The following is a 27,059-nucleotide window of genomic DNA, read 5'->3' on the forward strand; positions in this document are numbered from 1 at the left end:
GTGGAGTATTTGGCAAAAGGAATATCTTTGAAGCAGTTAATGACAAAGAAAATGGCTACATGGATATGTATGTCTACACCTTTGTTCAGGGCAAAAAAACACCATATAAACTATATATTGAATAGAATCCCAATTCTGCTTTTTAAAATGCGTATATATCTGTGAGGCTGAGGAACAAAGCCCAGAAAGAAAAATAATGAAAGCCAACCATAGTGTAATGATGGGCAATCTCAACTCAATATTTTCCTTTTTTTTTTTTAAAGTAAGCACCACATGGGGCTTGAACTCACAACCCTGAGGTCAAGACCCGAGCTGAGACCAACAGTCCGATGCTTAACCAACTGAGCCCCCACAGGCGCCCCAATATTTTCCTACATTTTACAAATCTTCCACAACTTTGTTGCTTTTATGGTTAGAATGCAAGCACATTTGACCCCTGGCTTGGGTTGGACAGGGTGGTCCAGCACTACCAGATCTTGAACCCCAGAGCAATGCCTCTGATATTTTATAAAAACTGCACAGTGGTCCAAAATACGATCTCCAACCCTCCAATCACTGGAATATAGAAATTAGCAAGCTGACAGCAGATTAAAAGTATGATCTTTTAGGGCAGCCCCGGTGGCTCAGTAGTTTAGCGCCGCCTTCAGCCAAGGGTGTGATCCTGGAGACCCCGGATCAAGTCCCATGTCGGGCTCCCTGCATGGAGCCTGCTTCTCCCGCTGCCTGTGTCTCTGCCCCCACTCCCCCGCATCTCTCATGAATAAATAAATAAAATCTTTTTTAAAAAGTGTGATTTTTAAAAATTATGAAATAAGAAAAACTTGCTTCACTACCAAATCCAGTAAGATACACGAATAGGAATAAATTATTTGCTGAGTGCCTCATGTTCAAATTCTCCATTCATCTTAAGTCTGAACACCCATCTTTAGTATTGTCAAAACAGGATTCCAAAGTTTCAAAAGCTGAAGCTTCTAGTTCTGACTCTGTTGGCTGTATGGTAGGGGCCAAGTATTGAAGTCTCTGGGCTTCAACTCATGGGAGAATAAATAGATCACTCACAGTAATGTTATTCTGAGATACAAATGAAAGTTAACATTAGCACTACTGAGTATGTTCTAGAAGCAGAATAAATGTTAGTTATCAGTTCACTTTAAACCACGCACTTCTCAACAAGGGTGATATTGCTTCCAAAGGGAAGAAAACTGGTTCAGAATGGGGAGGTTATGTGTGTATGAAGCATAGATAGATAGAGATATACTGTACATAACAAACTGACATACATCTTGTGCTATTCAAATGTTATGGGGGGTTGCTAATAAAATATCTAAGAATATCCCTTACTGGAGCAATAATGAAAAAAAGGTGGAGAAATACTGTTTTCAATACAATAAACCTCATTTTAAAGAATCCTTTGAAAAATATTTCTGGAAAGGCAAGAATGCCCCTTTATTATCAATTTCTCAGGAATGCATCCTAAGAAGAGAAGTATCATCTTGTGCTAGAAGTAATCACTCTGAGCTTCTTTTCCTCTCACTTTTCCAGAAGAGAAAGACAGGATCTTAATTTGCCTAAAGTTGTAGCCAAAAGGAGTCAGGGAGTTGGGGTGGGGTGGTGGAAATTAGCTCAATGTAGACTTGGTATAATGGTGATGACCTGCCTAGCACCCACTGGCATTCCACATCTGTTCTCCTTAATCACAATGTGAACCCCAACCAAGTCACATACACAAGGTCAAATTTTAGATTAGCTACATCAAAATGAATTTTTAAAAAATCAAGGTTAATTTTATGATGCTTTATTTAACCCAATATTAACATAATGTTATGGCAACATATACTCAAAATAAAAAATGATTAATGAGATATTTCACAATCTTTTTTTTTTTTTTGTACTTTGAAACCCAGGATGTATTTTATTCACAAAGCACATCTCAAATAGGATTAGTAGAATTTCAAGTGCTAGATAATGAGATGTGGCTAGAGAACGGCTCGGAAACTTCAAACATAACTGAACATTTCCTCTTTTTCTTTTTTTCCATTTTTCTCTCTTTTTTTTAAGTAGGCTCCATGCTGAACATGGGGCTTGAACTCATGACCCGGAGGTCAAGACTTGCAAGCTCTATCTCTGACCCAGCCAGGATCCCCAAGTGTTCCCCTCTTCCTTCCACTTTGCCAATAACAATTCTATACCTTTAATTTCCTAGCCTTCTAGATAGAAATTATTAGGATAATCACAGAAAGGCCCTTAACACCTCAGTTTCCAATTTAAAGCTGGGCTCCTGTGCAGGAATCTTCCCTTGATTGAGCCCTTAAATAAACCTAACTTAGTTGGACTACAGATGAGTTCCTGGTGACCTTTACATGGCAAGGAATAAAACAAATAGATTTAATAGGTAGGTACACCTTGTCTTTTTCATTTACTCTTAGTTTGTTAACATGAGTTAATATGTTTAAAAATCTATTATTTTTCCCACCAACTTTTACTGTGATCATATACATCAAGAAAGTGCTTTAAATGATTTTTTTTCTTAAAAGGTCAACCTATATTTAAATTGGCATAAAAAATAATTGCAAAGCAAAAATTGACACTTGCAGAAGAAATACATTTAATCACATATGTAGTCACATAAATTACAGCTTACTTACAAAGATGACTTTTTCTACAAATCTAGACTGTGTTTGAAGTATATAATTTTTTTAAGTCAGTGTAAAATTTACTGTCTAGATAAAGAGTAAATTCTAGATAACAGCATATCTAACTTTTACTCCCTCCAGAAAACATACTCCTGGATCACCAAGACTAAGTGCATAAACTCCAAGGTCAGAAAAACAGAGAAAAGATAAGAAATTTGCAGTGGCAACTGGTTTGACCACCTCCATATACCTGCATCCTAGACTAGCAGTGGATAAAGTAACTCAATTTATGCTACAGAAATCTCCAAAAGCCTCAGGGCACCTAAAGCAAGAAGACTGGTCAAAAGTCCCAAGACGTGGATGAATGGATGAACAGAATGTGATATATACGTACAATGAAATATTACTCGGCCTTAAAATGGACAGAAATCCGGTCACATTATTACAACTCACCTAGGCCTCAAGACTTTATAGACAGGGACAGATTCCTCCTATAGGAGGTACCTAGAGTAATCAAATTCAGAGACAGAGACAATGGGGATTGCCAGGAGCCTGGGGGGAGGGAGGAGGGAATGGGACATATATTTTTTTTAAAGATTTTATTTATTTATTCATGAGAGATAGACAGACAGAGAGAGAGAGAGAGAGAGAGGCAGAGACACAGGGAGAAAGAGAAGCAGGCACCATGCAGGGAACCTAACATGGGACTAGATCCCTGGTGTCCAGGATTAGGCCTCAGGCTGAAGGCGGCGCTAAACCACTGAGTCACCTGGGCTGCCTGGATATTTGTTTTTAATGTACAGAGGTTCAGTTTTACAAGACAAAAAGGGATCTGGAGATGGATGGTGGTGTTGGCTGTACATACATGGCAATTTACTGAATGCCACAGATCTGGGTGCTTAAAAGTGGTTAGAATGGCAAATCTTGTTACGTGTGTTTTACCACAATCAAAAAATTGTTATTAAAAAAAAAAAAAAAAAGACCCTAGGTTTCCACTACCATACTTGGAATAGCCAGATACTCTTCATTCACCTGTCCCAGAGATGACAAGAGTGAAACTTAAAAGTCTCCAGGCCACAGGAGTGGGAGGTGGAGAAAGCAGAGACGCGAAGGCACATTAGAGCAGACCATCATGAGAAGGAAGTGAGTTTATGCACCCCAGTCCCAGACTCTCTCCCTTCCTAGGCTCCAAAAATGAGCCTGAACAATGAAACACGAGTCTTCCTGGGGGAATTTGACGAGCCCAAGTAAAGGCATGTTAAGATCACGCAGGGAGGGATCCCTGGGTGGCGCAGCGGTTTGGCGCCTGCCTTTGGCCCAGGGCGCGATCCTGGAGACCCCGGATCGAATCCCACGTCAGGCTCCCGGTGCATGGAGCCTGCTTCTCCCTCTGCCTGTGTCTCTGCCTCTCTCTCTCTCTCTGTGTGACTATCATAAACAAATAAAAAAATTAAAAAAAAAAAAAAAAGATCACGCAGGGATCCCTGGGTGGCACAGCGGTTTGGCGCCTGCCTTTGGCCGGGGGCGCAATCCTGGAGACCCGGGATCGAATCCCACATCGGGTTCCCGGTGCATGGAGCCTGCTTCTCCCTCTGCCTGTATCTCTGCCTCTCTCTCTCTCTCTATCATAAATAAATAAAAATTTTTAAAAAATGTTTAAAAAAAAAAAAGATCAAGCAGATCACCATCCAGGGATGGCCGTTTTGCCCCAGTAACATAAATACCAACTAATTTTTATTGTTTCTTCTTCTTTCTTTATTTTTAGAGAGTGAGAGAGCATACAGGAGCAGGAGTGTAGGGCAGAGGGAGAGAATGACAGAGAATCTTAACCAGGCTCTACGCCCAGCATGGAGTCGGCTGCGGGGCTTGATTTCATGACCCTGAGATCATGAACTGAGCCAAAATCCAGAGTCAGACGCTTAAGCCACTGAACCACACAGGTGCCCTCCCCCAAATCAATTTTTAAATATGACAAATCTGCCCCCAAATCAGATATGTAATGAAAACACCTGTTATGAAAGACAAAAAAGCAATTTGGAAGAGACAGAGGCTATGCAGAGAAATAAACCTTCAGAGCGATCCTCAGAAAAGTAATATAGCCAAAAAAAACCCAGATACTTCAAAAATGAATGTTTAGAAAATAATTAATTCTTACCAATTAATAATAAAATAATAAAATGAAATCTAGTCTCTAGGACATCACATCTTCCCATGAAATAAGAGTCAAACAGAAGATCAATAACAGAGGCAAAAAAAAAAGTTTTAATGAGGCCCATTCTAGAAGGTCTAAAATCTGAATAATAGTAATTCCAAAAAGAAAACAAAGGAAAAAGAGGGGAATGGATGAAATAATTTCTCAGAAGTGAAGGGCATGGGCTTCTCAGCTGGAAGAACTCCTAAGACCTTTTAGAAGGTCTAAAATCTGAATAATAGTAATTCCAAAAAGAAAACAAAGGAAAAAGAGGGGAATGGATGAAATAATTTCTCAGAAGTGAAGGGCATGGGCTTCTCAGCTGGAAGAACTCCTAATGTCACCCAGCGTGTGACAAATGGATTCACAAGGAGATCCATCACTGTCAGACTTTCAGAAGACTTTAAGGACAGAAAGGACACTGCGAGCCATCCCAGGGATTAAGAAGCAGGTCGGCAATGGCTTCCAACAGTGAGACATGTATCAAGACAACACTGAGAGAATCCTAATGTGTTTATGTGACGAAGGGAAACATTAATGCAACTGGTGTATGTTTATGGCCAAAATATGACACACAGGAGGAAAATCTTACTCTTTTGTAAAAAGTTCATTCACTGAGTTTAGTGAGGCCACTGAGTTGAGGGCTCTGCAGGAGGCTACTAATGTGGAAACTAAAGAATCCTCCATTTATTTGTGACAAGCAATTACTTGCAAAGTGGAGATGATCTTACTCTCATCTTTAGCTCGTGATGGGTAAATACCCAAAGAGTGGCTGTAATTCCAACATTCGATATACATAACCATTGACATTTTCTTCACTCTGCTTGTCTTTGGCTCATTTAGCAACATCCTTGATAAGGAGACTCCTTTGTATGCTTCTCCATCAATGTACTTATCTCCTCTCTAAGCCATTCTTTCAGTACATAATTTGTGGTCTAAAGCAAACTAAGTCCTCACGTTCTAAAGAGCTGGAGACATTATTCTTAAAAGGAGGGAATATTGAAACTGAAACCCAGTTATGCTTGGCAAGCTTCCATCAAGCACATTCATACTCCAAATATATAATAAACCCTAGCATTTTTCTTTAAATGTGAGACAGCTTATTTTCTCTGCAAATGTTTTGCCTAAAGTAGAAAAGATTAAAGCAAAGACAGGATAAATGTTTTCAAATACTTAGAGGGCCACCATGTGGAAAAGGGAGGGGAGTTTGTTCTATGCAGTTCCAGAAGGCAGCACAGGGAACAGAGGAGAACAGCTGGGGGGTGAGAGGGAGGCATGTTTTCCCTGAGGTGGAGTAACTGGCTTCCTGTTATGGAGAAACTCCCTAAATTTGTGTTTAAGCAGAAGATCCTCCAGCATGGGGACAGGAGCCTGGTCTAGACCACCTCTAAGTTTTCTTCCATTGCGGCCACTAAACCAGATTTTAAAGTTAAATCAATCATGCAGGCAGGTGTTCTGGGCTAAACTGTGTGCCCTCTCCAAATTCATACGTTGAAGTGCCTAATGCCCAGCACATCAGAATGTGCCTCTATTTAGAGAAGGGATTAAGTTTAGAAAGCCAACCTGATAGGCATCCTTTTTTGCCCTTTTTTAAAATGACAGGTATCCTTCCTTGTACAAGGAGACTGAGATGCACAGAGGCCAGTAATGTGGCCAGTAATGTAGGAGGAAAGCCTGGACACAGCCAGGAGGTGGCCATGCATAAGCCAAGGAGAAAGCTCAGAGAAGTCTACCTGCTGATGGACTTGGACTTTGCAGCCTCCAGAACTGTTGAGAACAGAAAGTTCTGTTGTTGAAGCCACTGCTCTGTGGTACTTTACAGTGGCAGCCCTAACAAACTAATATAGCAGGATAACCGCCTTGTGCTTACGTGTCAGTCCACACACTGCACGTCCATGTTAAAAAGGTTGAAAGGGATGCCTGGGTGGCTCAGTGGGTTAGGCATCTGCTTTTGGCTCAGGTCATGATTCCAGGGTCCTGAGATTGAGTCCCTGCGTCGGGCTCCCTGCTCACTGGGGAGTCTGTTTTCCTCTTCCTCTGTCCCTCAGCCCCACTCGTACTCTCTCTCTAAAATAAATAAATGAAATCTTAAAAAAAAAAAAAAAAGCAACTATAACTATTTTAGGTGAGTCTTCACAGTCATTTATGATTGAATGACAGTCTTTAGGGCAAATAGATAATCGCATTTATCAATATCTGTCACTGAATGGGGCCATAACCAATTCCAATCTCCTATATAGCAGGAGACATGTTACCTTTCTTTCATACCTAAATGATTACCTATTGAGACATTCTTGAATAAATTCTCCCCTCTTAAACTTTTTGTTCATAAATTTAAACTTCAAATCTAGAAGACGACTTTTTTTTAAGGTTTCTTTGTTTTTTTTTTTCTTTTTTAACGTCATCTCTACTCCCAACAGGGGACTCAAACGTATGACCTTGAGATCAAGACTCGCACATTCCACCCACAGAGCTGGTCAGGCCCCAAATCTGGAAGGTGACTTTTGAGATGAGACTATAAGTGTTTTTACAAAAAGGCATAATGAAATTACCAGGTCGATTCCCACCTGCCCAAGGTCACCAGGGTGACTTCAAGGGCTAACCCATCATTTGGTTTTCAATGCTTATGTATACTACTAGCAATACTGATGTTACTGAGTCCTAGAATTTCAGAGATAACTGAGGATGCTTGTTTTACATATGAAAACTGATGGGTCAGTGAGATAAAGGGGTAGATTCTATTCAAGGTCACAGAAAAAATGACTAGAGCAGCCTTAGCAGTGTTTATTCTTGAGAATGAACTGAACACATAAAGGGCATGGAGGACCAGAAGTCCTCCTTCTTGCCTCACACCCCTACCATTTACCAAGTAAGAAGGAAAAATAAAGGTTCATTGGACTGCCAGACTTGAATGCAGTTGGAAGGAGAAAGTCTTCTCTGTTTAGGTTAACTGTTAATTACTAAAAAAATAATTCTGTTTCTTTAAAGATGAAAGTAGTAGTTATTTGTTACCAGAAATTTGTCAATGACATAAGTAATTTTAGAGAGGAACGCTAAAAACATTCCTGCAGAGCAAAGGAATGAATAAAAACCGGTTTCCAGGAACTGCAAAGTATAGGACTCCTGATGATGTTCAAGGTTTATTTTCATGAGTGCTCTCCCCTAGTTTTCAAAACATTACAAAACAGGATACAGCTTGAGAAAATGTCATGCAATAATACAGTATTCGAAATACCAAAGCGGGAGTGGGGTGGGGGTGGGGGGGTCTCTTTGTTGGTTGAGCACTCACATTGGATAGCATTCCTAGGAGTCACTTCATCGCAAGCAGGTCGGGGTCTGACTTCACATTTCCAGGCAACACCTGGATAACCTCTAGTAAGCACCTGTGAGAGCACAGCATGGTGTGTGGAAAAGGATCCAGCTTTGCTAGTGCTAATGCACCAAAGGAAATGAGGTCCAAGTATTTGTTAAGCACTTACTATGTGTCAGACACTGTTTAGGGGATTCGGCACAGAACCATCTTATAGATCTCACACTTCAGTCCAAGAAACCTCTGCCCTCATGGCACCTATATTTTAGCAGAGGTGGAGGTAAGGGGCAGGTCCTATGTCACATGTTAAAAACTGATGTGAAAAAAAATAAAGGAAGAATGGAGGGTAAGTAATGTGGGCAACAGGCCATGTATGTCTTCATGAGAATACTAATAGGGTACCAGTTATGTCACAAATTGAAATAGAAAAGCTATGGAATCTGTATTTCTTCACAGCTGAAGAGTGTAGCCTCTCACAGAAGAACAAGTATGGGGGTGGGGAGGGTCATCTTCTAACAGAGATCTGGAAAGGATCTTAGGTACTCACTGTCCAGATAAAGGTATTAAACGATCAAAAAAGCAAAGAACTACCAGTAACTCCAGAATGGATTTTCTGTAAGGTAACAAGGTCCACAGGGAGGGTTGTGATCACTTGGCAGTAAATAACCTTTTGGCCTTCCCATATCCCAAAGGCACTTAGACACCAGACTCTGGTAGGTTTCAAACAGCAGATTTAATAAAAGCTAAGACAGTGACATTAAACACCATGAGGAAAATGATATTCTCTATAATAGGGCAAATTAAGCTGCTAGATAGCGTTTTTGTTACTGTATCTGGGGAATAGTATCCAGATGTAGAAAAAGTGGAATCCTGCAGAATGTAAGGACACACATTCTCTTAAAGACTTCTGTCCATTTGGGTGTCTCCTGGTTTTTGAAATTTTCTTGGGAGTTGAGAGGGTGTTTCCCAGGATTGTCTCCTACTTGCAAGTAGTAACCTTCCTCGCCACATTTTTTAAAAAGATTTATTGATTCTTTTAGAGAGAAAGAGAAAGGGAGAGGGAGAGAATCTCAAGAAGAATACCTTCTGAGTGGGGAGTCCCATGCAAGGCTCAATCTCATGACCCTGAGATCATGACCTGAGCCAAAATCAAAAGTTGGATGTTTAACCCACTAAGCCACCCCGGCCATCACCATTTCTCACCATCCTGATCAGCATTAACAAAGCCTGTCCATCTGGTTAGCTGGCTGCTACTTTTAATAAACGTGACCTGACGAGATGGAGGAATCATGACGTTCACCGGCTTTATAATATCTGTTCTGTCTACTTTGCAGAAAGGTGAATCTCAAAAATGAAACAAATAATTGCCTTGTAAATGGTAAATTAAAATTAAGATCTGAGACAATCACTTGATTATTTGCATATGGCAAAAAAGTTGAGAAGGCACTTTAATGAAAAATATTATTATCCAAATAAAGAAGGTCTTAAGTTTTTTGATTTTGTGATATTGAATTTTCCCATCTGTTTGGAAAAAAAAATCCATGCAACAGATACTAAAGTTAAGGGTTTTTCTTTAATCTTAAAGTTTAAATTTGCAAAGTTTTAAATCTAAAATTGGGCCTTGACCAACATGTAATGTTTTAAAAATCATTCCTGTTGAGGCATTAATTCCTAGAAAATCTAAAAGCTACAGACTAAGGAAAAAGGGCAGTTTGGGAAGGAAAGGGCTTTTTTAAAAATTCTTTCAACAGAAGCAGATTTGCCACAAAAAAAAGTGGCACTTATGTGACCCTTGTGAACGCCAGGAATAGCATGGCATGAAAGAACTTTCTAGTTGGGAAAAGGCTGCTGTTCTACAGAGGGACTTTTGATAAACGGTAAACCACCTGAAAAGAATTCAGAAGGACAAATCTCCTAGGCTAATGTAATCTGTTGTGAATTATTTTCATTTTAATAACTATTTGTTCTCAACCCTGATTGTGTACTTTCTAAAAGAAGGCCCGTGGAATTATATAATCTTCAAGTCCACTCCAGAATCCCTGTATACATATCTAACCCTGTTGCACAGACGAAAAGAAATTTAGGAAGCAGTTTCTTTCTTCTGTCCTTTGAGGAAAGTTTATAAGGAAACAGGATTGTACTTTCATTGTAGGAAGAGGATTGGTTCTGAATTACCACTATGTCTGGTTTCAGAAACAAAGCAAGAAGGTTAAGGTCAGAAGATACTTTCACATCTGGCTTTCTCTAAATAGAGTTGGCCACTCTAAATAAAAAACCTTTTAGCCAGAATGCCCCTTGTTCGTAGTTTTCTCCCATTAATTGATCCATGTATGGCAGGACCAAATTCTACTGCTGGTCCATCCTCCTGGGAACAAGATGGGTCAGATCTATTCTTGTTACTGTTGACAGTGCTACATACTAAAATTATGCCTTCATTTACAATATAGTAAGCTTCTGTGTAGAATGCATTTCTATAAATAAGCATAAAATCTAACCATAGGCTATCACTGCAGTCAAAAGCATGAAAAAGGGATCCCTGGGTGGCTCAGTCGGTTGAGTGTCCAACTCCTGGATTCGGCTCCAGGCCTCATCTCTTGGCTCCTGAGATTAACCCCTGCATCAGGCTCCACACTCAGCGAGAGTCAGTCTGGATAGTCTCTCCCTCTGCCCCTTCCCCTGCTCACATGCACTCTCTCTCAAATAAATAAATAAATCTTTAAAAAAATTAAAGTATGAACAAATTTTTAAATAATTTAACATAAAGACTATCTGTATTTACAATGCTATCCAGGCAAAAGGGAGAAGAAAAACCACGTGTACCAAGCTTATTGCAGACCCTAATAAGCCAATGGAATAACAGCTCTGCCTAAAACAGTAAAAGCTCATCCTAGAGGAAGAGCCTCGGGTGGTGGCCTCTGCAGCTCTAGGACACCCACCAGTCATTTCCTAGGTGACAAGGAAACTTCTCAGTATCTTTTTAAGGACAAGGTATATTAATTACCATTCTTCTTGCAAGAGGTATTCGATATTTGCTCAGAGCGCCAAGGCCATGATCAGAAGCCTGGGGCAGCTCAGGTAGACAATGGAATTACTCGTCTGCTAAGGCCTGTCCTTGCTCCTTCTTCTCTACCTTCTGTTATCAATCGCATACATCAGTGTCATATAGGAAGCCTGCCTGACCCAGGGGCTCCCTTGGTGGCCTATGACAGTGATCCCACACTGCTACCAAATACTTCCCCAGGTGCGCTCTGCTTTCACAGCCCTGTTACACTTGCTTTTCTGGGTTTTCATTCTACTCTGTTCAAATGATGCAGTCACAAAAGACAAGCCTATAGACATGCCCAGTACAGTGAAGGCACAGCAGTTAAGAGCTCATGCTTGGACATATGCTGATCTGGGTTTGCATCTTTTGACACTGATATGACCTACCTCATTAAAGACCAAAAGGCACAAAAGGCACAGTTCCCAGGACCCATAGTAAAAGCTTGCAAAGTGTTGGCTGTTATTACTCTCACTTTGGCTCGCATCCCTTGGCAACAAATCTAACCCCCTTATCTTCCCTCAGTCCCCAGATCTTACCCACTATCTGACCCCAAAGGATTGCACCACCAGAACTCTGAGCAGCTCTCACTTCTTGCAAAATTCATTTGATACCCACCACATTGCCTTGTCTTAACCTTCCTTTTATCTTGCATATCCTTCTACAGACCCGCTTCCTGTCCCCTGCGATGGGTAAATGGTGGGCTGTTTGTCAGTTTTTTCATTTTCCCTGCAGCACTGAGCACAGTGGCTTGGCCATAGAAAGCTCCAGAACTGCTGTGGCTTGGCTGTATTCAAAAGTTGCCATGGGAAGGACAAAGCACGGGATTTTGGAATTTGAGTTGGGGCCATTCCAATTCTTTTGGTGGAGATTATTTGAAACTTTCACACCAGGTCATGCAAATCCTCCCTTCTGTGAGACTGTATATATTTCTAACTTTATATTATTCCTGTGGTGTTATATAAAGATCAGTCTTCCCACCAAGTTCAAAAGCAGCTCGCTGCTGGAAGCAGCTCCATGGGGGCATTGAACAAGAAGAGAAACAGGTTCCACATGTTAGGAGAGTCTCATTGAACCAAAGCAATGGCCAGTCTCCTCACATGGGACTTTCTCCTTCATCTGTCTTCTTCACGTTGCATGAAAGCTCACTTCACTCCATGCCAAATCACCATTTTATGTATCCTCAATAGTGGTTGTTAAATTATTCCTTTGTTTATGATTCAATGGAATGATGAACAGAGAAAGTTTCTATTTCAACCTGTGGCCCTTATATAAAGACCTATCAGTCAAGGTGCTTGATTATGACCCTATTTGTGGTCCCGTGACTTCACGTGGGCCTACTCAAACTGGTGACAATGTGGTGAAAGATTCACTTTCCAATAACTACCACCACAGGGCCTCTAGGCTCAAGAGCTAAAAAAAATAACACTCAGCATATCCTAGTTTGGGCAGAGAGGCATACGCCTTGAAATATATACTTCTAGACAAGGGAGCAGGCTACTCGCCAGAGTGAGAGCTACTGACTCTTAAAGGCAACCACGATTCTGAAGTTTCCAACAAGAATTCACATTGACGCCAGACAAGTAGTTAGGAGAGGCAACTATTAAAAAAAAAAAAAAAAAAATCCAACCTAAATCCCAGACAAAACCCAAATTTTGACAGAACTTCTTATACCTGAGTGTAGAGGCCACCCAAAAGGTCAGATAAATAGTTCCTTTTGTAACCAATGGATTGTTTTTGTTGTCCACACCATCTGCCCCCAGGTGGGACATCGTATGGTCCAACCAGGCCTGTTTTTATTGTTTCTAGTGGATTCATAGCAGGTGTTTTAAGTCCCTCAGTCCCTCCCTGCTTCTGCCCAGAGCCTGAAAAGGCACTTACCATCTGTGACAGTGACTTCTTCCTCCTGGCCGTTCAGGGCTCCCTCCTGGGGGCTGAACTCTTCTTCCTCAGCTAAGCCGTTGGCACTAGACAGCTGACCATTCTTCTGCAGAAGCTACAGGGAACACAAAACCATGTGAACTTACTTTTAGTGATAATGAAGATTTAAGTCTTGCATTAGTCTGAATGAGTCAGCTACATTACAAAAGGTACCCCAGGAGCTACTAACCAGCAGGTAGGGCTTTGTGTCTGGGTAAATGAGCACACCACTCCTTTATCCACTCATCCAAAAACCATAATAGACAAACTCACCATTCCAGGCCTATTCAAGATACAACAAGGAGTAAGTCAGGTGTGGTCCCAGCCCCTTTGAGCTTACAGACTATGAAAAGTAGACTTTTAAAAATTGTTTTTTCAAGGCACCTGGGTGGCAGAGTTGGTTAAGGGACTGACTCTTGATTCTCACCTCTTACTGGCACAGCATGGTCGTGAGCTCAAGCCCAGTGATGGACAAGTAGCCCAGTGTGGAGTCTACTTAATTTTTTTTTCTTTTAAACAACACTTCCTTGTGATGCGTATTTGACCAAAATATACTTATGTGTCAATATGTCCTTCTCAGACAAAAGGACAGACATGTAAATAAACAATTAGGGAAATGGTCTTGACTCATAACAGAGGAATATATACAAGTCACAATAGAGGAGCCCTAACCTATGGGATGTCTGGAGAGGGAGGAAGTACAGACAAAGCTAGATCTAAGTTCCCACACAATGGGCGTGTGAGAAAGGGTACAGGGGAAGCAGGGAAAGGAGGCAAATATGGAATTCCAAGGATCAAAGATCAGTGTACCCAGAGACAAGAGAAGAAAGAGAGATGGGTAACTTGTGCTTCTGTGAGTCCTTGTTCTTTCCTTAAAATATCACTAAAATCATCAGTTGTCCTCTACCCCCAAGATAACCTGTGCAATGGATGTTTTCAGTTGCAAAACAGTAGACATGAGATATGCCCTTATATCATTTTGTAAATCCTGAGAATATGGGTAAAAAGTTTGAAGGCTATTACAAAAAGAGTACAATAACCATTAGGATAAGGATTTAGACAAAGCTTTAGAGCTCATACACACTTACCATTTTATCAAAACCAATATGGACGGGGGGAGTATTTCCATTTTACAGAAGAGGACACTGGAACTCAGTGTGATCACAGAGGGTGGGGGTTGGCTAGCCACAGGTCCCACACCCTAGAATAGAGGCACCATAGACCAAAGGCCACCACTCACCACCAACTATTTCCAGGCTTTTCTCACAACACTACAGATTGCTGAAGGGCCTGTTGCTATGCATAATGATAAAATGCCATTTAGAGTATTCCATAGTCTAGGGACCTACCAACTCCAAGGAACTCTCAAAGCCACGGCACTCCACTTGGCATCATTCCATGCTGTTTAGAGGCTAATGGAGCACACTGGCCAAACCACTGACTTTGATCAGAGTCTTGAGGGGATAGCAAGTTCAAGACCGTCAATCCAGAAGACTAGAACTGAGCTAAATTGATTTCACCTGGCTGTTCCCAGCTCCCAGAGAAGTTGCCCTTCAACATGAGCTGCTTCCTGAAATAATACCACTGTACTTTAATACATACTCTACAGATGGAATAGTTGGCTTCAAAATGTGCATGCTGAGTCTATTTATTAGACAGAATCCTTGGATTACATTTCCACTTTAAGTCTTCTCTTACCAAAATATGAAAGATAGAGGAGTCTTAAATGAAACCTAAGGACTTCCCCCCCTAAGGGGGGGGGGGGGGGGAAGTCTCCACAACGCCCATTAGCAAGAATGTCAGCCTTTAAGAGTATCTGGACCAAAAATTGCTAGTTATGTTAGTATGTCAGACTCAGATTTGATTAACAACATGAAGAAGAACCAGAGAAGGAAAGCAAGAAACACATATTACCGTCGGATGCATGGAAACCCAGTGACTCTAACCTAAGAAACATTGATGTACATACCATGATATGGCAAACCAAATGGGGATCATGAGAAAGCAGGTTTAATACCTCAATTTTTCAATGCAATAAACAATGCTCCTTGTTTAGGAAACAGAATTCTGAAGTTTTACAGAGTTTAGAGTCCTACAGAATTTTTTTAAAAAGATTTTATTTATTCATGAGACACACAGAGAGAGAGAAAGAGGCAGAGACACAGGCAGAGGGAGAAGCAGGCTCCTCGCAGGGAGCCCGATACAGGACTCGATCCCGGGACTCCAGGATCATGCCCTGGGCTGAAGGCAGACGCTCAACCGCTGAGCCATCCAGGGATCCCCTAGAGTCCTACAAAATTTCTACAATTCTTGAAAGAGGTCTCATACTTCTTTATGAATTGTCAAACTCAAGATATCTCATATCCAGAGCCAAATTGACTGTCTTTAAATGGGAAAGACCTATAGGATACAGGCACAAACTTTCTTCTGCCCTTAAATGTTACATACATATAACAAAGCACATTAAATGACATCAAATGAATCTTAAAAACTGAGATCACCTGCTAGCCCTCCTTACATACAAAGTTGATCATTGTGGATTAGTTTTTCCCAGTGACCACAGTGCAACTGTCTCTACTTCCAAAAGGCACCTGATGAATCAACTTTGGTAACAGACAACTGATGATAAGGACATTATTAAAACCTGAGTTTTGAGCCAATTTTATTATATGCATAGCTTGGGTCTCAAAGCAAGGGGACAACTCAAGTTTTGACCCCCGCAGGTGATATCTCCAGTGAGCATTCAAAGCAGGTGATATCTCCAGTGAGCATTCAAAGCCCATGACACATCCACACTCCACACACAAAATTAGGATTTCATTCTTTTTTTTTTTTTTTAGGATTTCATTCTTAACCATATTTGGATTATCTCCATCATTCTGAGTTTCATTTAGAGAGATACTGTTTACAAAATCTCATATGTCCATATAGATGGATAATTCACTTTTTTGTGACAAAAAGAGTGTTTTCTGGGGCACTTGGGTGATTCAGTGATTGAGCATCTGCCTTCAGCTCAGGTCATGATTCCAGGGTCCTGGGATGAGTCCCACATGGGGCTCCCCACGGGGAACCTGCTTCTCCCTCTGCCTATGTATCTGCCTCTCTCTGTGTATCTCCATGAATAAAAATAAATAAAATCTAAAAAAAAAGTGTTTTCTTTTTTCCCCACCCCCAAACATTTATATACTATTGTTAAAGATCCAGGTGCTTCTGAGAGTCATCAGTAAGTTAAAGTCACCTCAAATTGTAAGAAACCAAGCCCACTGTCCCTTAACATTAAAGTCCCTTTTGTCTTTATGCTTATATATATATTCATAAGCATTTGTAAAAAGAGAAGAATATATACTTTTACGCTTTATTTGAGAGGAGAGAGTGGGGGAAGGGCAGAGAGAGAATATCCCACTGAGCACAGAGTCCAACCCAGAACTCAGTCTCATGACCCTGAAATCATGACCTGAGCAGAAAACCAGGAGTCAGGCGCTTAACCAACTGAGCCACAGTGCCCTGAGAAATACATGTTTTTTCATATGTATTTGGCTTGTCCTCAGTCATTCTCTTTTGTCTGTAATTCAAATGCCCACAGAAGACAAGGATTTATTTATCAATTATGCCCAGGTAAACACCGAGAGCTAAGGACACAATTTAGTGACAGGGGATGAGAATGTTGGAGCCAGATGAAGTATATGAAGGCCATCTAATTCAGGAAAGAAAACAGTTATTAGGATTCAAGTTTCCAAACAAGAAAGAAAATGTCTCCGCTCTTCCACTCTGTAGCTCCCTCACAGATTTCTCCATACCTTTTGTACTTACTTTTACACTTGGACAAACACAATTATAGAACCTTGACTGTTGAGATACACATTAAACTTGAAAGACATGCTCCCTGCACTTATACACAGTGAGCAGCACCAGAAAACCTCTATTCCCACTGGATTTGTGCTTCAAAAAGGGTAACCGCCTCTTTTGAGCAAATCAAAACCCTTAATGTTTTCAAGCTTATATCCTTTGAGTGGGTCAGCCAGAGTTTATTCCCGTAAAGTATTACCACATTACAACTCAACAAGCTTTAAAAAGAATCTCAATGTTTCCAGCAACCGTGTTTTCCTCTCATTGCTCTATGAACAACAGAGAATATCCAAAATGGCAGCCAAAGCATTGCAGAAAAAAAAAAAAAAATCAGACTTCTCCATTCCTCTTCCTCCTCCACAGGACTCCCCACAATTTGCTCTGAGCAGAGGAAACAGTAGGAGTATCCAAGATTTTTTTTTTTCTTTTTAAAGTAGGCTCCATGCCCAGCATGAGGCCCAACACGGGGCTTGAACTCATAACCCTGAGATCAAGACCTGAGCTTAGATCCAAAGTTGGACACTTGACCAACTAAGCCATTCAGGCACACACACACACACCCTTTTTTTTTTTTTTTTAAGATTTTATCTTTAAGTCATCTCTTCACCCAACAGAGGCTCAAACTCACAACCCTGAGATCAAAATGTCTGAATCTCTACTGAGCTAGTCAGGGGCTCCAGGAGTATTAAGCTTTTTTTTTTTTTAAACATTTTTTAAGATTTTTATTTATTTATTCATAGAGACACACACAGAGAGAGAGGCAGAGACACAGGTAGAGGGAGAAGCAGGCTCCATGCAGGGAACCCTATGTGGGATTCGATCCCGGGTCTCCAGGATCACACCCCGGGCTGCAGGCGGCGATAAACCGCTGCACCACCGGGGCTGCCCGGTATTAAGCTTTTTAATGAGGAGTATTAAGCTCTTTAATGAGGGAGTTAAACTATGAGCAAAACAGATGAGTTCTTGACAGCTCTCAGGATGTTGGGGGAAGAGGAGAGGAGCCTGGTTAAGTAACTTTCACCACAAAAGTGATACTCTGTCGACATCTTCACTGGATGACCAGCACAGCTGGGACTGGCCTCACAATCCTGCTGTGCACATAGTAAATGAGGCTCTGATCAGCATAATTCTGGCAAAATGCAAGAACTAGAATTGTTATATGGATGTAGGTCGGACCAATCAGAAGCAAGTCAATATGACAAGGACACACAAACAAATGTTCAGAATAAAAAAAATTATCTGGGGGGAATTTTGTTTTATTAAGTTTTTAAAATTTAATAAATATGCCCAGCGTGGGACTCAAACGCATGACCCCAAGATCAAGAGTTGCATACTTCTGACTGAGCCAGCCAGGCACCCTTATCTGAGGGAGGGTGGAAGGAGGAGTATTTTAAATCCCTGACGAAATCTGTAAAGAAAACTCTTCAATGTCTTTTTCTTCATTCTAATAGGGAGTGTTTTTGAAGGTAAACCTTTAAAAATGTCAAGCAGAAGAAAACATCAGAGAATAAACCAGTATACAATGTCTTTAGAGAGCAATTTGGAAATAAGCTACGAACAACATAAATATGCATGCCCACCCCACCACACTATTATTTTTTTAAGAGGGAGAGAGCACTGATGTGTGAGCAGGAAGGAGGAGGCAGAGAGAGAGGGAGAGAGAATCCTCAAGCAGACTCCCCGCTGAGCATGGAGCCCTGCTGTGGGGCTCGATCCCATGACCTTGAGATCATGACTTCAGCCGAAATCAAGAGTCACATGCTTAGCCGCCTGAGCCACCCAGGCACCCCATCCCCCACACTATTCTAATAGATATGGCTTTACATACTTATGCAGGCATAGGTACAGTGATGTACAACACACAATCTGGGTAACAGCACCAAAGGGAATGCAGTAAATCTAGACACTGATATGGGTAGATGTCTCCAGTTTAAGTGGGAAAAAGCAAGGCATGGAGAATGTTTGATCCTTTCATGTGTTTAAAATAAGAAATGTCCCACTAACAGGGAGGGAGGGAGGGTACAAGGGGAGGAGAGGACTTCCTATGATCTCTGTAAGCATTTAAACAAAACAGAACAAAACTCTGTAATAATAACACTACATAAAATCTGCCTTTGTAGACTTGTTTGTTTTCCCCTTTGGAAAGGTGTTGAGAAAGAGAGTTTTGTTTTTTTACTAAGAGGTATAACTGATACATATGTGAAGGCATGGTTTCCTTTTTACTCACTTTATCAGTGCAAAGATGAAAATACTTTGAACCCTAAAATCCATAGATTCTTGGCTATAAGCATGCTAATCCCAGATTTCCAGGATTCACAAATCTTTTCAGATCATATGAGCCATGGGCCAAACTGCTCTCATAGAGCTTTCACTCCTCTGTTTGTATGATCTCCAAATGTGATCATTAATAATGTCCTCAGCCACACCGTTTATCAAAAATATTGACCAAGACTTGGAGCGCCTGGATGGCTCAGTAGGCTAGGCATCTGACTCTTGATTTCAGCTCAGGTCATGATCTCAGGGTTGTGAGACTGAGCCCCAGGTCAGGCTCCATGCTCAGTAGGGAATCAGCTGGAGGATCCTCTCTCCCCTTCTCCCTCTTCCCCTCTCCCCACTCAACCTGGTGCATTCTCTCTTTCTCTCTCTCTCTCCCTGAAATAGATACATAAATCTTTAAAATATATATATTGACCAAGACAGAACCAAGAATATCTCAGCTCTACAGCAAGCTACCAGAGGCCCCTGATACATTAATGCATGTAGCATGGACTCATTTCACAAGGGGATTTAAAAATTTTTTTAAAGATTTTACTTATTTATTCATGATAGACTCACATACAGAGAGAGAGAGAGAGAGAGAGAGAGAGAGGCAGAGACACAGGCAGAGGGAGATGCAGGCTCCACACAGGGAGCCCGACGCGGGACTCGATCCCGGGTCTCCAGGATCGTGCCCTGGGCCAAAGACAGGCGCCAACTGCTGTGCCACCCAGGGATCCCCCACAAGGGGATTTATATACATTTGCTAATCTGATCTTCTGCCTTAAGGCAACGATTATCATCACCTCTGCTTTACAGCAGCCATAGAAGCAGAAGCTGAGAGGTACTGAGAGGAACAGAGCCAGGATGTAAAGAAGCTGGGACTCGACCCAGGTGACAGCGCTGCACATGCAGCCTCAGTGCGATAGTGATCTGCCCCGGCACTGAGTTTCTTAAGTGTAGAATTCTTAATTTAGAAAATAACCAGCCAACTCGTTTCACAAAGATGGCAAAGACTATAAGAATACAAGTCATCGTGACAATACCAACCAGCCTGGGTTATGTTTAAGCTAAAAGTTTCCCTCTAATTTAGAGGTCACTTACAGAACAGCAAGACAATTATGGGTTTCAAAAGGTTTGCATTCCTTTTATGAAGTAACCATTTTTATTTCAAACTGATCTAAGCAGAAAGCTTTGTAAAACCTAATTTAAGTAGAAAACTTTGTAAAATCCAGTCTAAACACCATACAAACCTTCAGGTCAGAGACTGAGGAACAGAAGAGGGGATGCTTTACGTAATGAAATGGGTCTAATTCCCATAGTTAATTAAGGTCACTGCAAAAAACAGAGGAAGGAATGCAAGATTTTTAAAAAGTTAACATAAAATAAGAAACTCTTCTAATTATCTAAAATTTGGGGGATGATTATAGCCTAATCTTGTATATAATAGTATGAAGATGTAGGGCAGGTTAAGTGTCTGCACAGGTCATGATCTGAGGGGCCTGGAATCAAGTCCTGCATTGGGCTCCCTGCTCACCAGGGAATCTGCTTCTCCCTGTGCCTCTGTTTTTCTCGCTCTCTGTCTCTCACGAATAAATAAATAAAATCTTTAAGAAATATAAAAAAAATAAATACAATAGTATGGAGGTGTGGTTTATGTTGTAATAGTCAACCTAAATAAAATGCGAACTAAACAGTTATACCCAATGATGACATATATCTATAAGAATATACCATAAAGTAGCAACATTACTAAACTGTTAATATCCTAATGTATCAAAATAAAATTGGGGGAGGGACTATGAATATATGATATCCTTTATTTTTCTATTTTTTGTTTTCTGTTTTTTACCTAAATAACATGATTACTTTTACAACTGGGTGGTGGGAGAGCTTTTCCTTTGCAAGTTATTTTGTTTCAGTTTATTTTTAGTATGGGCAAAAGGCAGCTAAGAAAATTCTGCTTTACAGTGAAGCATTGTAATTCTAATTTCTACCAGTCACATGAATTTTCATGGGAAAACAGAACTGCTTTAAGAAAGAAACAACAGTGAAATCATATTTCAGGAGTTTATTCATGCAAACTAATCCATATTCCCTCCTCAAGGTGAGATGACACAGTGAGCTCAGAAGCAGAGTAGAGGGCTAGATACTCTGGGGCCCGATTAAGTACTTCAATTCAGCATTTTATAATTATCCCATCATTGTCTCAGGCTGAACCGGGGTAGCTTGGGGCCAGCAAACAGGCGGTGGCCAGGAAAGCAGAGTCCGATCGATGGCCTTAGCCTCTCCTGCCTCCTTTTCTTTCTTTTCTTTTTTTTAAAAAAAGATTTTATTTATTCATGAGAGGCAGAGAGAAAGAGAGAGAGAGAGAGAGAGGCAGAGACACAGGCAGAGGGAGAAGCAGGCTCCCTGCAGGGAGCCCGATGTGCGACTCGATCCCGGGTCTCCAGGATCAGGCCCTGGGACGAAGGTGGCACTAAACTGCTAAGCCACGGGGGCTGCCCTCCTGCCTCCTTTTCTCTGTAAAATGGCTAAGAATTTATCTTACCTACCTCACAGGATATTTGGAACAACCCCTGACACATGTTAAGTTGGTAGTAAGTCAACCGTTAACCTAAGTTTTACCTGTTTTTATTATACCATTTGCTGTCAACAATTATGATCTAGAAAGAACTATTTGTCCCAGGCCCATTTCTAAAATGAAAGCTTTAAGAATTCTTCCTGACTGGGTCATGCTCTGCACTAACACATCTAGCATGAAGGTTGCCAATGCTCTAATTTCCTAATGCTCTGGGTGGGAAAAGAGGGGCAATGAGTTTACACAAGGGACTAAATGGAGGAGAGACACTGGAGTATTTTGTACTGTTTTTTTTTTTTTTAAACCATAAAAAGTACAGAGGAAACAGCAGACGGCACAGCATGGCTCTCATCAGCTAAGGGACCTTGCTCATTCTCCCAATTATAAATGTGGACTATGATCATCTCAATTTTAAGACTGTTTGATGATTCAAATAAATATCTGAGAAAGTTTTCCTCAACTGAAAACCTCCCGGAAGCTACTGTGTGAGTCTCAGTCCACTTGTACAAATCAAGGTATGCTGTCTATTTCAGTATTTTTATATCATACGAAGGCCACCTTTTAAAAACTCTTGTGTTTGTAGTGAGGATGGTGTTGGAATTGGCAGCATTAGATTTGAAAGGACAAGGGGATCTAACAAAATTAGAAACAGCTGTGTACAGACGACCTCTCACTCTACCCAATCTTGCACACAAATGGGGTTGCAGCTCAAGACACAGGGCACCACTACAGTAGGAAGGCCATAGCTTTGGAAAAGACTTGGCCACAAGGAAACAATGACTGAAGAAATATCGGCTCTCGTGCCTGGGGTTCTTGGCTGGTCTGACCGTCTGGAAGCAAAGGCAACTTATCCTACTGTGAGAATAAGATTGTACAGGACACCCCCCACCACACAGAGCTGCATGGTATTAATGTGCCCGTCTACCAACACTGCTTAAAAAGTTGACCATCTTGGGATGCCTGGGTGGCTCAGTGGTTGAGCGTCTGCCTATTGCTCAGGGTGTGATCCCGGGGTCCTCGGATCCAGTCCTGCTAGATCCAGCTCCCCACAGGGAACTTGCTTCTCCCTCTGCCTACGTCTCTGCCTCTCTCTGTGTGTCTCTCATGAAAAAGTAAATAAAGTCTTAGAAGAAAAAAAAAAAGCTGACCATCTTGGGATGCCTGGCTGGCTCAGTTGGTAGAGCATGTAATTCTTGATCTTAGGGTTGTGAATTCAAACCTCATTTTGGGCTGAGAACTTACATAAAAGTAAAAAAAAAAAAAAAAAAAATTGACCATTTTTATGACTGTCAACAGCCATGGCTCCAATTTACTCTAAACCAAACTGTCCAAACAGCTCACAACTGAATATGGTGAAACTATTTCATCTCTCCTTTTTATTTAAACACAAGCACAAAGAGAATTTCCCAAACTATTTTTAAATTTCTAGAAATAAGCTGAAGGCTAAATGTGGAAACTGATGACTCCATCACTAATCTATATTTATAAAAACTGTAGATGAGCCATAGTCCTAATTTTTGTGAGCTAACTGGACTGAATTATTTAATCTCTCTATGGCCTCCCCTACAAGCCATGCTTTCTAACAAGTCAGCCTTACGATGCTCTGTCTGGGTATGAAAGCACTCTACCCTAGAGACAGTCCAGCTCTGGGATGCAAAAACAAATCTTATGAAAATAAGAGTGGTAACATGATTTTTAAAGGTTTTCTTTAAGATTCCAAAAAAAAGTTGTCAATTCTGTAGTCTGACAATAATAATGTGGTCATGTTATTTTATGAAGTCTTCAACCGTTAGGTCTATAATGATGATGCAGACAATACAATCTTGTATTTCAGATCAGCAAATAAAGTATAAAAATTAAACTTTGACAAAGTAAGATTGGGGCACCTGGGTGGCTCAGTTGGTTAAGCACCTGCCTTCGGCTCAGGTCCTGATCTTAGGGTCCTGGGATGGAGACCTATACAGGTCTCCCTCCTCAGTGGGGAGCCTGCTTCTCCCTCTCCCTCTGCCCCCCCACCCCCAGTCTGCACAGGCACATGCTCTCTCACTCTCTCAAATAAATAAAATCTTTTAAAAAATAAATAAAAAATAAAATTCGACAAAATAAGATCAGTACAATGTTGATCACAGCTGAAACTGAATGATGGGTACGTGGGTGTTTATTATTCTATAGTCCTTGGATTTAGAAAGGATGCAAGATAATCCACAAAATAAAACAAAACAAAAAAAGAAGACCTTAAAACTTGCAAGGCTTTTTAAAGAGAGAAAATGACCTGCTTCTCAGGTTTCAGAGGTATCACCAAAACACTGCACCAAAACTCTTCAAACCACATGAAATTGAGAAGAGCACTTGGGTGACTCAGTTAAGTGATGGACTCTTGATTTCAGCTCAGGTCCTGACCTCAGGGCTATGAGGTCATGGCTCCCTGCTCAGCAAGGGCAGGGAGAGAGGTAGGATATGCTTAATATTCCCTCTCTCCTTCCTCAGCCCCTCTCCTTCTCCCCTCCCCCTTGCACCCAAGCTCTCTCTTTCTCAAAATAAATAATAATAATAATAATAATAATAATAATAATGTCCTTATCTTTGAGAAGTGACATTTGGAGATCTTTCTGATCCCAATTTTCCTCCTGAAAGAGGCTCTCCTAAAAAGTGTGGCAGCAATTCTATTTCTTAAAATACTGATGGCCTGAAGCTTCTGATCTTTAAATAAAACCTCTCTCTGCTGGCTTTTAATTTCATGTTATTTCTTTTTTTTAAAAAAACGATTTTATTTATTTATTTGACAGAAAGAGCAAGCAAGCACAAGCAGAGGGGAGCATCAGCAGAAGAGGGAGAAGTAGACTCCCCACTGAGCAGGACCCTGACATGGGGCTCCATCCCAGGATCCTGGGATGGAGACCCAAGCAGAAGGCAGATGCTTAACCAACTGAGCCACCCAGGTGTCCCCAATTTCATGCCATTTCTTCCCACTCATATATTCACACACAAAACAAAACAAAACAAAACAAAACAAAACAAAAAAACAAAAATATCTCCTTCCTGGTTGGTGACATTAAACCAAACTGAATTAATCTGAAGTTCCCAGCAAAGGGGGTTAGGGGTCTCATCGCTATCATCTAGAGTTAATGTGGCTCCCTTCTCTCCAGCCTTACACAAGAAACACACACGATCAGACAGTCCATGCTTCGGAGATTTCAATGCTTACAATTTTAGATTCTGGATTATCTGCACAGCACATTGAATCGGTGGGTCCTTAGATGCCACTTTGTGAAGGGGATATATACAAATACAAAGTCTACAGTCACTGTCCCTATTTCTTGTAATTATCAGCAAAATTCATTCAAGTCCTTAATGTAGTTTCAGGAGGAATAACCCAGAGTCACCCCTGGGCATGAGAAAGAATGAAAGTAAAGAGAAATCCATTAAAACCACCAGGTTGCTTTTAGCATGCACAATTAATTCAACTGCATGCTAGTATTCAAATATTTAAGTGGTTATAAATAATGTATCTCATGTTGTTTATGTAAATCTCAAGGCCTGGGCCACTCTAGGTGATCCCTTTATTGGGAATGTTAAGTATAAATTAGGTCTCTAAATCTCAAAGATCAGCATTTTTCAAACAGGTACCCAAGAATATCAGCACACGAGATGTATCAACATCAGTGTGCCAGGCATTATCTCAGTAATATTCTGGGCTCAAATCATCCTAGAAGACTGTAATCTAGACAAATTTAAGCATATGTGCTTAAATTTAGGCAATCTTTATAGTGTATACTCTGAACCTCTAAGGAGGAAATCATTGTAACATTTTTAAGATTTTATTTTTAAGTAATCTCTACACCCCGTGCGGGGCTCGAACTCACAACCCTGAGACCAAGAATCACATGCTGTGCGGACTAAGCCAGACAAGCTCCCCATGGTAACATTTTCTTAAACGACCTGCCCACACAACCCTTGAGCCACATCCATGAACAGCCCCTGTAACTAAAGACACCAGGGTAAATGCAATCTGTTTTTTCAGTCAGATCTTCCCCTACTTTAAAAAGTTACAGTTGTTTTAAAAAATATTAAAGATCTTCAGTTCTCTGGGAAAGTATGTGAAAGAAAACAAAGCTCTAAATCTGGTGAGGTGGGAGAGATCAACCATGCTGATTTCAGACAAAGGGAATTTATAAGATCTCTGCTTGAGATGAGGGAAATAAAAAGTACCACCTACCAACTACAGTGATTTCACTGCGTGAGGATGGTCTACCAGAATTCCAGTATGTGATAGGCCTACCTGGGAATGTCTGGAGCTCCCTTAACATTTACATCTGTATCGGACTTAGAACAGAGAGATGCTCAATAAAACAACTAAAGTAACATATGAATCCTAGGCCATGGATTCTGACGTGCTGACAGCACCAGCATCCTCCTATGTGGACACTATGTGCTGGAATTGCAGGGCATGAGGCATTCCTGGTATCCTCTACTCCAAAATGTGCTGCTTCTGGGTGGTGGTCCTGACACTCCTGGCTAAGAGTCACTGCTCAGCCCCACTGAACCGGAAAAGAACTGTAAAGACTGAACTTTAACTGTGTTCTTTATCTCCAAGTCTTCCCTTAAACCAAGAAAATGTGATCTTACTTATATTAGGTTACATCGCTGATAGAATCTTTCTAATACAGATAATCAAGGGAACAATGATTGAACTGGTGTGTCCGCTTGGTTGAAACAGACTAAGCAACCCAACAATTCAAGGACAGGAATCAAGCTCCACTCTGAAGTTAATTACTTTCTCGTTAAGCTTCCAAGCAATGCTGAACTTCCATGTTTAACCGTAGTAGGCACCTAACATCGGTTGGTTAGTGAGTTGATGGTGGACTCTCCAGATCTGGCCATGTTAGACATCTCAGGCTATGGATCCCTAAAGCATTTTTTTTTTAAGGTTTTATTTATTTATTCAGGAGAGACAGAGAGAGAGGGGCAGAGACATAGAGGGAGAAGCAGGCTTCCTACTGGGAGCCCAATGAGGGACTCGATCCCAGGACCCCAGGATCATGCCCTGAGCCAAAGGCAGATGCTCAACCACTGAGCCACCCAGGCGCCCCTAAAGCATATTTTCGAGTGTAATGACATCATAAGTATCCAAGGCAGATTATTTTTCCCTTTTGAGTTGTTGCACCTGCAGGATACACAGGGTAGATCAACTGCCTGCCATAATGACTTCATAGGCCCCTGCAGATCAAAATGCAAAATAATCAAAATCTTACTGTGAAGAGAACAATGAGAATGAGATTGGT

The 27,059-nt window shown here is 41.0% G+C and overlaps 1 protein-coding gene across 1 annotated transcript in view; it reads right to left on the bottom strand.

The window, feature by feature from the left end:
* The window catches only part of AKAP12 (A-kinase anchoring protein 12), a 95,712-nt gene that overhangs the window by 28,963 nt on the left and 39,690 nt on the right, over window positions 1-27,059 (bottom strand). The window contains exon 2 of the mRNA XM_072767878.1: window positions 13,056-13,170. Within this exon, the coding sequence (XP_072623979.1) occupies window positions 13,056-13,170 (115 nt within the window). The remainder of the gene's footprint in view (window positions 1-13,055; window positions 13,171-27,059) is intronic.

This window comes from Vulpes vulpes, chromosome 1 (genome assembly GCF_048418805.1).
Source record: "Vulpes vulpes isolate BD-2025 chromosome 1, VulVul3, whole genome shotgun sequence".
Taxonomy (NCBI): Eukaryota; Metazoa; Chordata; class Mammalia; order Carnivora; family Canidae; genus Vulpes; species Vulpes vulpes.